A 16452-nucleotide genomic window follows, 5' to 3' on the forward strand; every position below is an offset into this window, starting at 1 on the left:
GCACCAAAATGCATTTTCTTTTCTCGGTTTGGGCCTCAGATTTGAGCCATAAAAGCCCGATGTATAACACAACGAAAAAGAAAAGAAAAGCGTACTGACCCCAGATTGAATGGTAATATGTACATCAGCACCTAAATATTAATGAACTATAAGATACATGGAATACAAGAAATGGAATTTTAATCAACTTTAGTGGTTTAAGGCATATGTACATTTTCATACATAAATCTCACATTTAAGTGAACATTTGTATTTAGAATATTTTTTTGACAAAAGTTAGCACAAATACTCAAAGTGAGTAATGTCCCAGTTCTGTACCAAGGAAAATCTGCAATTGTGAAATAATACAAAATTGCAGACAAGTAACCTGAATACCATATTCAGAACATCATTTCTGTGCTATGTGACGTGAATCATCTCAGTCATGCTTGAGTGGCACTGACAACATTTTTACTTGTATATACACATGTTTTTCGCCCATCAAGATTCAGGGAAATGTGTAAATCTGTTTATGAGTTTGGCTTGTTATACAGGCACACATGAATGTATGGTTCTCTCAACTGAATTTGAAATGTAATTGCTCAAGAAATGACATCCCTTCAAATAACTGAATTTGCTTTTGACTCTTGAGGAATGAAACCTGTTCACCCTTCATATATCAAAAGTATATTTGCAATGCATGGGAGTGTTATACTAATATAAATAATCAAAATTTGTCTACTTGCAGCCTAGATGGAGGGATTCAGAGTCAGTAATCCATTTGTAAACTCATTGCGTACAAACCCTGCATTGGCCATCTGCACAGGTGCCATTAAGTTTGCTCTGTGTCAAAAGGCTTTTTCCTATGTGAAATGTAAACTTCAAACAGAGAAACGGGTGCATCCATTTTGGTCACTTTGACGATGCGGGACAACGTAGTGTCCGAATTAAAGCTGATTTTGGCCCTTGTGGCGATGTGCTGTCATTTCTACCTTATGTTGCATTGGAAGAGCAGCGCTGGAGGAGCAGAGCGTGGCAGGTGTCGCAAACTCTCACGGGTTTAGGTGAGGCGGGGAGCGGCAGCTCATTATCTGAGCAGGCATTACAGAAGATCTCCCCACAGTTCCTGCAGTGATGCTGTTCAAAGACAAACAAGAGATCATGAGGGCCAGTAGTCTTTCTTTTTTGTGGGGATCAGACTCAAAATGAATCTGATCCAAAGAAACAAATGATAAGCTGGGATTCATCCAAACAGTTGCACTGGGGAATTTCTTTTTAGTTGTTTTTCATGGAAGAAAAAAAAATACATAAAACAGACGTTTTCAGAGTAAAGGCCAATTCACGCCAAGGATGATCAATATAACGCTAAGGCTTTGATAATTATTCTAATTCTATGAGAATAGGGAAGTCCACACTACAACTATAAACGATTAGTGTTATGTGACGATATCAGCATTTCCCTCTTGCATTTTGAGCACTGTTAAATGATTTCTATAACACATCTGATTGGCCATTGTGTTCACACGCTCAACTTATATGTCTGTGGCTACAATGAATAACGCTTCAACATGTTATCTTCGCAGAGGGCAGATACACATGGGAGAGTTTGAAAGTAGGCATCTATTAGCGGATCCCTATACTCACATTTTTTAAAGGGGTGATGAACTGAGAAATCAAATTTTCCTTGAGCTTTTGACATCTAAGAGGTCATCATATTATAAGAATATCCTGTAAGTTTCAGAACTGAAAACGTCCTTGTTAGTCCAATAAAAGCTTTTATTGACACAGCCTCTAAAAACGACTCGTTTTTAAAAGTGGGGAACTATGATGACAAAGAGGATAAAACACCATCCCCACAGAAGATGATCAACGCCTGCTTCACTACGGCAGGTTTAGCCCCGCCCACCGATTCGCGCATTACACACATAAGTATCATACATGTACTTACCTCGTGATGGCTACCGAGCAATACAGAATATTGTGCAGTGCCTGGTTGTGCAAGACAGTCGCTGCATAAGCCTCCTGTGGATTCCAATAGGACTGCATGGATAAAATTTATTTTTAATGACGTTCCAGCTGATGAGGGTAAAACATCGTCGTCTGTTCGCTTCATTTCACTGAGGATTGTTTTGTCAACAAGACTGGATTTGCAGACCGATTAAGAGTAAAGAACGGTGCTGTGCCGTCTATATTGGATCTGACAGGAATATTGTGCAACACACGGACTCTGGGTTGAACATGTATGGGCGAATCCGGTTGCCATTTGACAACATAGGACGTTTTCCCCCACGTACACCGACGGGTGAGTTAAACTCATTATAGTATGCAAAACTGTTCTCCACTCGCAGCAGTGGGTGTTTACTTCCAAGTCTTCAGTGCGACATGCCCATAAAAACCGACTGTTTTTTAGGCAGGCTCACAACCAGGGTACAAAATAGCCTATTACTTGTTCATTTTGATGTTTTTGAATGCAAAAACCAAGCGAACGTTATAAGTTGACCTCAGACAACAATATAATAACATTTAAAAAGCCAGTTCATGACCCCTTTAAATTTCAGTTCCAACTTGGTAGCGAAGTCTGTACTTTTGACTAAACTAATAACGATAACGATATTGGAATCACTTTCATAACTATTTTTCCAGCTGAACGATAAAGCATTCAGAATTAACTCAACTTTAAATAGGACTGACAGTGTGAACGTAGCCCAAGTTAAGACATTTTGATTACAGATTACAAGGTCAAAGAATGAAACAAACTAATGAATCATTCACTATAAGACCTACAGTATAACATGCATTAAAAAAACATGTTTTTTCATTTCATGATGATTTTAAGGTTTTCCAACTCAGTCTTTTATTCAAGTCACATCTAATCTTCATCTGGAAATGTTTTCAAGTGCATAAATCCAATATCGTCTTTGTGCCAGGCAATTTCTTTATATAGACCAGACGAATTAGTGTGGATGTGTGAGAACTGACAGCAAGCTGTTGTGTATTACAGCACTGCATTTTGGTTCAGACCTTTCTTCTGGAGATTGAAAATTCCTTCTCACAAAGCTTGCAATGCGTAGCATCTTTGTCCTTCAGCCAGACCTGTCCACCCTGAAATAAATGATTTATTAATATGAACATGTGGGACAAATGAACTGATTAAATTTTGATAATTCTCTTACAAAAACAACCTTTTGTTCGTTTTATCTCAAACAATGATTCAATGCATACCTGAAGTGCCTTGTTGGCTTCTTTTATATCTTCAATTTTCAACTTTGACCTGAACAAGAAAAATGTGCGCATCAGTAAATGAAAAACATGATTTGAAGGCTCCCAAATGGCACTGGCGTTTAAATCGTACATACTCGCTGAGTTTGCAGCCCAGTTCCTCCAGCGCATGTTCCTGCTCCTCACAAATTCCCTTCAGCTGGGTGTTCTCATCCTGCAACCTGTGAAACTCCTGAAAGGACATCAGAGCCCAAGACAGGCATAGTCAAACAAAAAGAGCCACAAAGAAGAAGATCCAAGCACATTAGTCCTCATACAGATTTATTGTGGACTTCATCATTTACTCACCCACAATTTGTTTCAAACCTGTATGAATTTCTTTCTTCTGCTGAACACAAAAGAAGATATTTTGAAGAATATGGGTAACTATATTTGAAGAAAAACTCTTACTTGAGGGTGAGTGAATGATGACAGAATTTAACATTTTGGGTGAACCAATCCTTATCTCGCCAGAATAGAGCAATTCATCTTACTTTTTTGAGTCCGTTGATTTGCTGTGCTTCAGCAGCGAGTTGCGCGATAGTCTCTCGTTCTCTTTCTAATTCATTCTGTAACGTCTGCCTCCAATCCCTCTCTATTTTCAAGTCCGTTTCCAGCTGCATCCTAAACAGAAAGTGTCAACTAAAATGGTAAAATTTTCCACTTGAGCATCTAAATAAATGAGACAACAGTGATTCTAATTGGAAATGAGCCACATGTTGCAAAACTTACATTTGCTTCTCTCTTTGGACTATCTGCTTTTGGAGACTGTCAGCTTTGTTCGTGAAGTCCTGCTTGAATTTGCGCACCCCGTCTTCGGCACTGGTGCGTTCCCTCTCAGCATCCTGCAATCTGGTGTAATTCAAACCAACTGGGTAAAACTACGGCTCTGAATGTAATGGACGGGGATGTATTGGAACACATGGGAAACAAAATAATAAGATGGCCACAGCCAAGACAGAGCGGGAACAAAAACAGAGCCAGATGACAGAAATGTTGTGCTGCAGGAAAAGCCAGAAAGCTGAAATGACTTGGTCGAGGTAACTTTCCATTTTTAACTTTTACCGACAAATAATTCACCAAGTAAACAGGTACGAGTAGTTGAAAACATCACATTTATTGTAGACTGTGATAAAACCCATGTCATATTAGTGGTTTCTTTGACTGTTAAATGTTACAGGTAAATAATTATGCTATAGAACCACGAGAAAGATTTGCTCACTAAATAGTATGTGGAAAACAGTAACCATCATTAAATAAAAGTGAAACAAGTTAAAACTCATCACTTTTTAAGAACACTGCATATCGCCACACATCTAGTGTTAAGTAACAAAGAGTAAATTGATCTTAATATCAGAAGGAAATATCTTTGACGAGTTTGTATTGGTGCTCGGTATCCGTGCTAGCGCATTTTACAAATGACATAGCAAGAGTTCTTGTCTGGCTGAGTAGGTCTTTGTCGCTATTCGTTGATTGAGGGAAAACATGGAATTAGAGGAAGGGAGAAGATGACAAAAAAGAAATGAAAAGGGAAACAAAAAGGGAAAGAGGATGTAAATATCAGTGAATTTCAAATTCATCTCAAAGCTTTGAAAACTTGTTAAGCAGTGCAGTCATAAAACATCACAAATACGATGGCGATAAATCAACGGAGAAGAAAGGAAAGGATGATTTATGTGGACAGAGAAGTGGACATGACAGCACCACCTCACCACAAGAAAATAACACAAATGCTAAAGGATGAGCGGTTAGATGAGAGAAAGCCATTCAATGAGCCTTCAAGTCAAATCAAGCATGCAAAGTCCTTTGGATGCTATCAGGTATCAAGACTTTCAGAAAACCAGTTCCACTGATGAAACAAAAGCACTGACGGTTCTGAGTCTGACATCATCAATGCATTGCACACTAATTTGATTTAATCTGTAAAAGCAGATATCATATACTGAAATACATTTACACCGGTACTCTACTGTTCAAACGTTTGGTGTCTGTAACATTTTTAGAAATAATACTTCTTATAAGTAGTCTCTTCTGCTCACCGAGGCTGCTTTAAAAAAAAAAAATGTTCCTGTGATGTCACAGCTAAATTTTCAGCAGTCGTTACGCCCGACTTCAGTGTCGCATGAAATCATTATTTCATTCTTGGTGTTTTTTTCAGGATCAAATTAGAAGAAAAACAGCTTTTTTTTTAAATAGAAACATTTTGCAACATCATAAATGCTTTTAGTGTCACCGTTTACTGTCCTTGCTAAATAAGAGTGGTCATTTCTTAAAAAAAACAATCTTACAGACCCCAAACCTCTGAACGGTAGTGTATATTCTATTATCTGCAAATAAAAGCCTTCATTTGAATTGAACTGAAACAAAAGATTCCTTAAACTTTGAACTGACCACAAATGTTTTGAATAAAATTTGTTATATACATTGTATTAATAAAGGTTAGAAATCGGGCTATTTAAACACTTGAAACACTCAAAAATGATTAAAAATGCTCTTAATGCCCTTCAGGAATACGATGACTAAACGTTATGCTCGACATGATCAAAAATAAATCATAAATCTTACCTTTGCTCTAGTTGTTTCATGGTTGCCGTTATTTGATTGGTCTTCTCCTCCAACCGTGCGATCATGTCATTTTTTTGTCTCATGCCGTCATCTGAAGACTGTTGATTGTTATAAATAGCTTGATTACAACATCATTTAACCGCAAATTGTGAAGAACACTTCATAAATAAACAAGGGTCCTCACACCATCGGTGCTCGGGCCCTAGTTATGTTTTACCTGCATTTTTTGGTACATCTCCACATTGATGGCTTTAACTTCATCTAACTGGTGCCGAAGTCCAATCAGAGTGTCCTGTTTTTCATGAATGTCCTTTTCCAACAGTTTCATGGCCATCTCCATCTCCTGCTTCATGCTCACCTGCACAACCAGCTCGTTCTCCACATCCTTGAAGCCATAGATGCATTCAAAAACAGGTTTGACCTCTTCTAAGTGCTACCACATAATCTGAACAGCATTTTTATATAAACACAAACCTGTCTGAGCTGGCATTCTTCTTTGAGTTGGCGTCTTGCCTCGTTGTACATTTCATCCAGGCCCTGCCTTGACTGCTTGTACGTATCCAGCTCACAGTTCAAATCTCCTTCTGCAAGCTGAATAGAGAGTATATTGTGAATATAGTGTATGGCTTGCACTTTGAATGTGAAATTCTGCAATTAGCATCAGTTTCCAGATTTATAATATTCTTTATAATATGGGGAGATTTTGGGGATCATAAAATGGAATGATATTTTTCATGAATTTAAATATTACAAAATGTTTGTGCACATTAACTACAGTACTATCTCTACTCTTAATGTCCACTGTACACAATATGTATAACACAAACGTATAGAGGTACCTCAAGACGCTGTTGTGCTTTCATAAGAATTACAGAATTTTCTGTTCTGAGTTGGTGGTTCTCTTCCTGTAGTTTAATTATGTTGTTTTTTGCTATTGCCAACTGTAATTAAAAAAAAAAGTTAGTATTGAGTACTTCTATTCCACATATCAGACTTATTTTTCTGAAATCCAACAATACCTCTTCGATGAGTTTTGAGTTGGATTTTTCTAATGACTCCACGCGTCCTTGTAAGCCATGAACTGTAGAACTTAAAAGACAAAAGTTGTAGATAAACGTAATCTGTTTTAAAAAGCAATAATCACTCATCTTAAATACAGTATATCACAAAAGCTTTAAAATGAGCATGAACTTACTTCAGCTGCCTATTTAATTCTTCAACATAATTCTTCTGATCCAAAATAGCTGCAATTTGTCCATTTCTATTCAAAACATATTTATGATGGTTATTCACACATCAAGGTTAGTATTATAATGATTCCATGTAATAAAATAATCCCATTTTTATTCAACTTAAATGCCCCTTCACATTAAAGTATGTTGTCTATCAAGTATACTTTTTTACCTTTCTTCACTTCTATAGTCATCGATGTCATTCTTTAAGTACATGGAGAAGTCTATTACACCAACCTGTGGATTCCAATACAAGGCATTATTATTTCTCAAACAGAAGCCAGAAGGCATGCAATTAAAAATGTCCGACATACACAATGTTCATACTTGTGTATCGAGGTCCTCGCCCTTCACACATAAGTTGGCATCTATGACGTTAAGTCCCACCAAGAGACCAACGATGACGGCTCCCTCCTCCTCCAGCATCACTGCTGAGTTCTCATAGAACTCACTGAACACACACACAAATGTATTGACATTTAGCATTGGTGTGTCAAAACAAAAATAAAGACATTTTTCTATTATCTAAATTTCATAATCAGAAAACAAACCTCTGAAGAATCCACACGGTCTATCAAAACATAAATGTCCTTGCCTCATATTGATCATGTGTTGTTTTTCCATTGTAAAAATTGCATTATGTTGAATTTGTTGTGTGACGCACAATGATATTACATTTGATATTACGATGACATGTAACTGCGTTTCATTATTTTAGTTCTGACAGAATGCGGAAAGGTAACACACTTATAAGTAAAATTTATTCTTGTCTTATAATAGACCATTCAGGTGTTTGTAACAGTGATGACATATTTTGTGGGCGGAGCCAACCGGGTGGCAGAAAATGACAGTTCAGTTCTGCAGTGGCAGTCTATGGAAGCCACAGATCAAAAAAACTTCGAGTTCATATCTCTTTATCTCATTAATCCGCAAATCCGAGTCTATAGACCTTATTCAGAGCAGCGCCATGACAGGTATGAAAGCGAGGCTGTGAGGGATAGACTTACAGTGTTTTCAAAGGAATCCAGTATAAAAAAAGCTGTATAAAGCTCTTAGATCACTTAATCTTTTCCACAGCTCATACTGTCGGGAGTTCTTTTGTCAACTGAAATTTCTTGGAAAGATATTTTGTCAACAGAACAATCCAAACACACAGATTAAATAACAATGTACAACAACCCACCCGAAGAGATATACGTCTATCCCTCATAGCCTTGCTTTCATTTCCGTTAAAAATCAAAGATGGCGCTGATGTGAATCTATATTTCACAATTCTGAGAAGAATAAGAATTGCGAGATATAAACTCGATATTCTGCCTTTTTTTCCTCGGAATATCGAAATTAATATCCTGCAATATTAATGACGCTTTTTTTCTGAATCGTGACAAATTATTCGTTGCAGCAAGTTTCATTCGTCCAGTCTGTCCGTTTAATGGCTTGCAACTATAAATGTCTGCATTTAGCTTCAAATATATATATTAATAGTTTTATTTAGCAAGGATGCTTAAAATTGACTAACTATGTTACAAAAGTTGTCATCTCAAATAAATGCTGTTCTTTTGAATCCACAAAAATACTAAGCAGCACAAATGTTTTCAACATTTATAATAATAAGAAATGTTTATTAAGCAGCAAATCAGAATATTAGAATGATTTCTTAAGGATCATGTGACACTGAAGACTGGAGTAATGTTGTTGAAAATTCAGATTTGCATCACAGAAAGAAACTACATTTTAAAATATATTAAATTAGAAGCCAGATATATTAAAAAGTAACTTTTTACTGCATTTCTGATCAAATGAATGCAGAAATATTGAACATCTTAATGACCAACACACACTTTTGAATGGTAGGGTACATAAGAAATCTCTACTTTTAAATCTCTGTCAGCAGCAGAAGTGCTTTTATTAGACATGTGATGCACACCCTCTAGCGAGCACCGCTCACTAAACTCTGATGCCATGAGCAGGAAACACAAAACTCTTTTGTCTCAGGGCTCTTATCACTTATCTAATCACCAATTCTCCCCACAACTACTGTGACAAAAGAACAAAGAAGGAATTAAGGGGAAAAAAAACGAACCTAAGTATATCTTTCCTGGTGATGAGGAGACGGAGGTAATCTGCCAATTTCTTTTGCATCAGTGCCAGTCTCAGCCAGGCTCTGGCTCTGCCCAGTGGTGTCCTAACAAACACATACAACCATTTTCAAGATAAATAGACAAACATACAGACAGTGATGATGAATGACTCTGCAAATAAGCTTAACTTGCAGTTGCAAGTTTCAGTTTTATCAAGGAACTAGAACTGAAATTAGCACTTCCCTATTTTGAAAGGCACCTCTTAAAGTACTGGAGAATGAGTGCGAGAAAGTGTGTATATTTATAATATAGTGGACTTGATGGATAGTGAATCTGCTTTTGTATTAGAGTCTTTGAAAGATTCATTTAGACAAAATTAAAAACTGCAGATTTGCGTGCAAACTAACCAATGTAACTGATGGGGAAATGATATTTTCTGAAGTCGGAATTATATTTTATTATCTGAGGTCGGAAATTATATTTAGTTCTAGACATACTTGAGGCCAGGAAGGTCCCGTACACTGGCTGCGATTTCGCCTGCTTCTGGGCACAGCTTCTCAACCATCTCCAGAGGCCCCCACAACGACTTGTTGTAACCAAGGAACGATTTCTTCACTGGGAGAAGGAGACCAACGTGTTTGTTAAACAACTCAGGGCTACGATCTGGCACACAGAGCACGCAAAGATTTTGATGAAACGCCATGCAAATCGGTATTTAAATTTTGTGGCAGAACTGGTTCACTGGACAAGAACCTCAGATAATCAGACAGCTGAGAATGAGTAAAAATGCATTTCCTCATTTGATCTTCCTATTATAAAGTTAGCAGTAGCTGCCGTATGTCTGGTCCCTAAGAATAACACTAACATAAGCCTATGGAAAAAAGAGATATTGACAACAGAATATTTAACTACATCAGCTATCCAACCAAGAACTTTCAATGATAGTTGGTTAACAGATGGTTCTCTGTGGCTTGCTGTCTGATGATGGTTGAACATACCTTTGAGACCGTGCTTCAGGCAGTGCTCCATGACAACAAAGAACTGTTGTAGAGGCGGATAGTCAGAGTCCAGAGTTCGTCCAAAGCTCAGAGCTGACTCGATCAGGCCTTTGATGCTAAGCTTAGCCATGTTAAGCAAGTTTGCTCGTTCCATTGCCATAGGATCTCGTAAGGCTAGAAAACAGACAAATATATATCACACCAAAAATGACATCATTATAGCCAAAATCAAGTTCTTGTGGTTCAAGAACATTTCAAACAAAACACACAGCGCTTCAACCTCTGGCTGTTTTCTTAGGACTAACATGTGACCACACTTTGAATTGTTGGGTTTAAATTTTAACAAACCCTTAAAGAGCTTTAGCTGGTTTTGACTGCACTGTCATTCACCAGGCCTTAACATCAGGACTGTTAATAAGCAGTACTTTTTATGTTTTGTGTTTACTGCATAAATGAATGTAAGTTGTATCCTTATCAGTTTTGACTTAGTGATACATTGGACCCTGTTTTAACCATCAGTCAAATCAATAATTCTTATGCAAACATATTCAGACGGGCGCTGTCTAACAAGCATACTGGCACAGGTAATCTACTTTCCACTTATGATGTTGGTTACCATTTCCACTTTATTTGGTCTAAGAAAATGAAGTTTTTTCCATCAGACATCTGGGGCAAATAACTTAAATAATACTATATCATTTAAATAATTTATCCTCTGTTTAATATAACCTCTTATAATTATTATAATAATCATTATTATTATTATTATTAGTTAATCCATTCACTATCATTTTGGCTATTTGCCATTGGGGACAAATAATAAATCAACAGCATACAGATTTGACTGACATGCCAATCTCACAAAAAAAAAAAAAAAACATTCTGCACATCAACTGTATGAATGACCTGGTGCTTAGTAGTTATAAAACAGATTTATTATACATAAATGAATACAAAACAACATGGCTCTCATCATGACATCATTTGGAAAATGATGTATGGCAAGCCATTTTTGCACGTTCCTTAAAAATAAATATTATCTATATTTGTTTGACTATGCATGTGGAAATTTGGCTTATTCTTGACGTGATTGTGGAAAGTGAAAAAAAATGTAATATTTAATGCTTTTTAAAATGTTGTAGATTTAAGTAGAATGGGAATTTATAAAATTATTAGCCACGTTCACACACCAACAGGCATAAAGGGATGATCAAACAGAATGTGTGTTTGCTCTTAAAAACATGAGACAAAACTGCAGAGCCGCAACGCTGACAAATGGAAAAGAAGGCTGGGTCTCGTGCGTGACGCGTTGAAAAAGCTGTGGGGCATAACGGTCAAATATATGGAAGCTTGTTTCCGCCACAGAATAAAACACTTAAAAAGATAACTGCAAATTTTATCTCACAATTGCGAGTTTACGTCTCATAATTCTGACTTTAATTCTCATATTTGCGAGATATAAAGTCAGAATTGCATGATATAAAGTCAAAATTGTGAGATATAACACGCAATGCTTCCTTTATAACACACAATTTTAAGTTTATATCTTGCAATTCTGACTTTATAACACGCAATAATTTTTAAACAAAAAATATTTAAAAGTTAAAAGTTTATATCTTCATAAAAAGTTAAAGTTTATATCTCACAATTCTGACTTTGTAACACCCAATTGCAAATTTATATCACACAATTCTGAAATAAAAAAAAGTCTAAATTGCGAGATGTAAACTCGCAATTGTGAGAAAAAAAGTCAGAATTGTGAGATACAAAGTTGCAATTACCTTTTTTATTTTTCATTCAGGCAGATACAAGCTTCCATTCAAAGATGATCATCTATTACATAAAAAAATGTAAAATATTACTGTAAACAGCACGGAGTAATCACGTCATCTTCATACACATGTGTGAAAGGGGCTATTGATTATGTATTGCTGTTAATGTTTTGTTCAAGGTAAAGCAACGTTTTTTCAATAACGGAAGAGTATGTAAAAGTATGGTTTTTGAAGTAAAAAAATACCATAATATCTGCTGTTTTGGCTAAAAGGCACAATTATTAACATGATAAATAGCTGGCTGACATTTCCATTTGTTGACGATGATTCAGATGATAAATATCATATATTAAGTAGGGTGTCCATCTAGGAGATAATCAGTGATCACCATATTTATAATTAATGGAATTATTTTTTTGCAACTTCTGTAACAATTTATGAAATTAATATCTCTTTCAATACTTGCAGAATATAATATACTTTTTAAAATAATTTTGTTTCTGTAATTTGAATGATAGTATATTTATTTGAACAAAAACGAATTATGTCATTTAGGCCGATCAAAATAAACAGAAAATAATAATAAAAAAAATACAAAGTGATGAGGTGTTTTGAGCATGTAGCCTGGCTATTTGGCTACACGTATTAATAAGCAATAATTACAAAACAACTGTATTAGAAATGACAACTAACTGGATATATTAATCAGTATTTTATTATTTATTAGTCAATAAAACATTTCTAAGGTTTTTTTTTTTGTCTTGGATTTAGTTTTCAATAATAAATGTTTGTATGGCTTGCCATACACCCATAGGCTAACTTCGTCTGAACAACACGGGCTTTATGTCATCTATAACCTACCCTTGGCACCCCATTCTTCTGAAAAAGGCGATGATTTAGGATCTATCACTTTGGGCAGTACGTGAATGCCACCCGAGAAGGTTTCTGACGCTTTTCTGGCTAAAGCGAATATGGGCGCCTGCCATCTCCCGTCTCCAGATTTCATGGCAGCGCCGCTCGCTTTCTCACCAGCCGCTTTATCCTCCTGCAATCTGAGGATCCCGAACACTTGCGCTCTCTCTTTGTTGCTCTCTGCTTCCGCCAACACAAGGTCCTGTTCTGCAGGTGTCGCCATCGGTAAAGTGAATATCATACAGTTTAGGATAATGCTTCACCTAACAACCACGGCGGTGATGTGTTGAGCGGCATTGATAAACAGTTAACGACGAAATTCAAGCGCTTTCCCATGTGATGTTCCTTGTCAACGCCCCAAAGGCGACGTATGTTTTCCATTCATATGGTCATCATATCTTTGGAGAACAAATGGCTAGATTTTAGATTTGTTTACACCCGAGCACTCCTGCACGATCCGTCTGCAGCAAAGGGGTGGTGTCATAACATTAAAAAGACGTAATTTAGTGGAAGAGTATGGATATACTACCCTCTACCGCTTGTATGTAACATTGTCCTGGAAAATTATTAACTATTCACTGGTTGGTAACCAGTATTTCTTAAATGATTATGTTTGTCATAATGGGGGAGAATTAAGGAAATTGGTGGTATTTCGTTCGTGAAAGAATATAGGCCTATGTTGAACAAATCTTTTAAGTGTGAACAAATTTTTCTCATCCACTATTTATTACCACTTTTGTTAGTCTGTGTCTCAATAAACTCAGTGGTGTACACAGTATCCAACCTCTATTTGTGGACATGAACATTTTATATGCAAAATAATTAAGTGTTTGCGTTTCAAAAGAGCAAGAACAACAAAGGTTTGCATCTTAAAAATGCAAACCTTGAAAGGGGCTTTAGTTTTCCGACCTGTTTACTGTAAGGTCAACTCGAGTGTGGCAACATTCCCAGCTCCAACAACACGTGATTGTGTGGATTCCTAATGAAATGACTGGATTTAGTCCACGAAAGTTCCCCAAACAACATTAAATGTGTCCACACGTTAAAATGTTCATGAGGGGCCAGGAAGCCATTATCAGAAACTCTTTTTTTGTGAACTCTCTAAATTCGAGTCACTGGGATGAATCAAAACTGAATTCCTAAAAAGTGGCTCCTTTTTATAAGTGCAAGTGTTACTCCAACCGTTCACTTTAAATGAATGCTAACAACCTCTGCTGACCTCATTAGTGCTGAGTCAGGATTATTCTCCTTACTATGATGTCACCACACTATGCCAGTAACAAAAGTGTAGGTTAGCAGTTCCAAACAACTTATATACTTTGTATATTTTAACTTAGTAGGCTGTATTAAGCTCTGGAGGCTTACCTTGACTGTAGGCCAAACGCTCCATACTTTCGCTATGTGTGATGCCCCATCGGTGAAGGCTCTGAGGGGAATACATTTCCGGATCCACTGAACACAGACAACATTGTTTCTCAATGGGTGGATAACATTAAGCATCACTTGTACATGTTTAACAGAACTAATAGCAAACCTTTAGTTCATAACTGATTTAAATGTTGCTGATTGTCATATGAGTTGCTGACCAACAGTACATCACAGACTCAACATGTCTCAGTTGTTTACTGCTGGTCTGCTCTCAGGGTCTGTCCTGCTATCATATGACTCTGATTTCCTGCACCACTGTCCCGCCTCACATGGAAGGAAGTGTCTAAACATTCAGTCTACATTACATTAACATTCACAGTTAGAGCTAATCACAACATGAAATCAAAAATCTTCAGTTTTTGTCTTGGTTTGACTCTGACTCCTGATTTAAAATGTTACTGAATCACTCAGAGGTGCTGAGCAAAATAGTACACACTTACCCGTTAAACCATACACCCTTTGCTGGTGTTCTGCTGGGACTATTGTGTCGAGAGAGCTGACCTATGCCTGTGAGCTGAGGTGCAAGCATTTGCTGCATAAGCGGGCATTTGGGAGGAGATGTCTCTCGCTGGAACAGAACAGTGCATTGGGTGCAGGGCAGCAGGGGCGGTCAGACAAAGGGGGCGGGACATGTGAACATGCTGGCCGGCCAATAATTGTGGAGCTACGGGCTATTCAGGAAGTGGGATTCTGAATGATACTGAACTCACTGCTAGGATGAATGAGCACATCAATGTGACAGGCATGCCACTGGCTATTATAAACATTTTTAGCATATTGCAACTGCATTTTGTGTGATGATTGTGTGTAATTGTATGCACATTTCAAAGAAAATAATGAATATATACTACGATTCAAAGTTTTGGGAAAGAAACTGAGAAATGCTTCTATTCAGCAAGGATGCAAGGATGATATATATATATATATATATATATATATATATATATATATATATATATATATATATGTATATATATATATGTATATATATATATATGAAGAGTTCAGATGCAAAAGCCTCTAAGTGCCATTTGAAATTTTCTTCTAAAAAAGATAATTTTTATCAAGCTTGTATATTTAAGTTCAGTAATTTCATTTAAATGGCAATGAAGATTACCTATTAATTGTCATTTAAGTGAAATTACTGAACTTAAATATACAAGCTTGATAAAAATGATCATTTTAGAAGAAAATTTCAAATGGCATTTAGAGGCTTTTGCATCTGAACTCTTCATATATATATATATATATATATATATATATATATATATATATATACGTATATATGTGGTATTGTCAGTTTAATGTATCCATTCATCAAATAATCCTGAAAAAATGCATCACAGTTTCCAGAAAACAATTAAGCAGCACAACTGTTTTCGACATTGATAATATAAAGAAATGTTTCTTGAGACCCAAAATCTGCATATTAGAAAGATTTGGATCACGTACACTGATGATTGGAGTAATGATGCTGAAAATTCAAATTTACCATCACTGGATGAAATTACATTTCTAATATATTAAAGATGCAGTGCGCAGTGTTTCCTCTTTCGCCATCTGGCTTTATGCACAGCTGCACTTCTTCTTAAACTTCAGCCAGCTCCTTTGTTTCCTGTCTGCTATTATTGGACAAACTGATTAATCCAGGTGTGCCTGACCTCAGTAATCACAACAAAAATAATCAGACACACCTGGATTAATCAGTTTGTCCAATAATGGAAGACAGGAAACAAAGGAGCTGGCTGAAGTTCAAGAAGAAGTGCAACTGTGCATAAAGCCTCCTTTTTTATGTGTACGTTACAGATGTGACGTGCTCGAATCTCTCGCGGAAATACCACTGGAGTTAAAAACATTATTAAGCTTTCCGCTTTGAATCGAGCTAAGGCAGGCATATAGTTTTGAACACTGGCTGGTTATGTACTTGCTCAAAAAAATATTTTGGATAATTTTAACCCAAAAAAAGTTACAGAGCTTTAAAACAGAAGACAATATTTCACAAGTATTTTTACTTTCTGATTAAATAAAAGTTTTGTCTTGGTGAGCATAAGATACTTTTTATATAAAACATTTGACCCAAACGAAGGGTATTTCCACAAGGGTAATGCCATGTGTTATCGACATGTTTTTTGTTTTGTTAGATTTGTCAAGATAAGACTGCAAGATAACAAGGGGAAATTCTCAGGCTGGCCTTCAACAAACCAATCTGATATTGTGCCTATACAAT

At 36.4% G+C, this 16452-nt stretch overlaps 1 protein-coding gene across 2 annotated transcripts; it reads right to left on the reverse strand.

The window, feature by feature from the left end:
- Positions 1-163: 163 nt before the first annotated feature.
- Positions 164-14788, reverse strand: rufy2 (RUN and FYVE domain containing 2). Of its 2 annotated transcripts, XM_039672109.2 has the most exons (19): positions 14666-14788; positions 14163-14249; positions 10114-10287; positions 9613-9730; positions 9118-9219; positions 7362-7485; positions 7207-7271; positions 6998-7063; positions 6822-6891; positions 6642-6743; positions 6277-6393; positions 6020-6187; positions 5803-5900; positions 3970-4089; positions 3732-3861; positions 3336-3430; positions 3202-3250; positions 3001-3081; positions 164-1116 (listed from the first exon to the last, which is right to left on the reverse strand). In XM_039672109.2, the coding sequence occupies exons 2-19, from the start codon at positions 14236-14238 to the stop codon at positions 973-975; spliced, it is 1899 nt and encodes a 632-aa protein (XP_039528043.1). In that variant the 5' UTR covers positions 14239-14249; positions 14666-14788; the 3' UTR covers positions 164-972. The 2 variants fall into 2 exon arrangements, with proteins under 2 accessions (XP_039528043.1, XP_039528042.1); XM_039672108.2 differs by lacking the exons at positions 14163-14249; positions 14666-14788 and adding an exon at positions 12747-13289.
- Positions 14789-16452: the final 1664 nt, after the last annotated feature.

Source organism: Pimephales promelas, chromosome 11, assembly GCF_988280905.1.
Source record: "Pimephales promelas chromosome 11, fPimPro1.hap1.1, whole genome shotgun sequence".
NCBI classification, from domain to species: domain Eukaryota; kingdom Metazoa; phylum Chordata; class Actinopteri; order Cypriniformes; family Leuciscidae; genus Pimephales; species Pimephales promelas.

Bases quoted from the DNA above. Each gene is read 5' to 3' on its own strand.
- rufy2 (XM_039672108.2), bottom strand. From the start codon at position 13,038: ATGATATTCACTTTACCGATGGCGACACCTGCAGAACAGGACCTTGTG. The intron at 3,862-3,969 runs GTAAGTTTTGCA...CTTTCTGTTTAG, and splicing joins GTCCAAAGAGAGAAGCAAAT to GATGCAGCTGGAAACGGACT. The intron at 3,251-3,335 runs GTATGTACGATT...TTTCTTGTTCAG, and splicing joins CTGGGCTGCAAACTCAGCGA to GTCAAAGTTGAAAATTGAAG.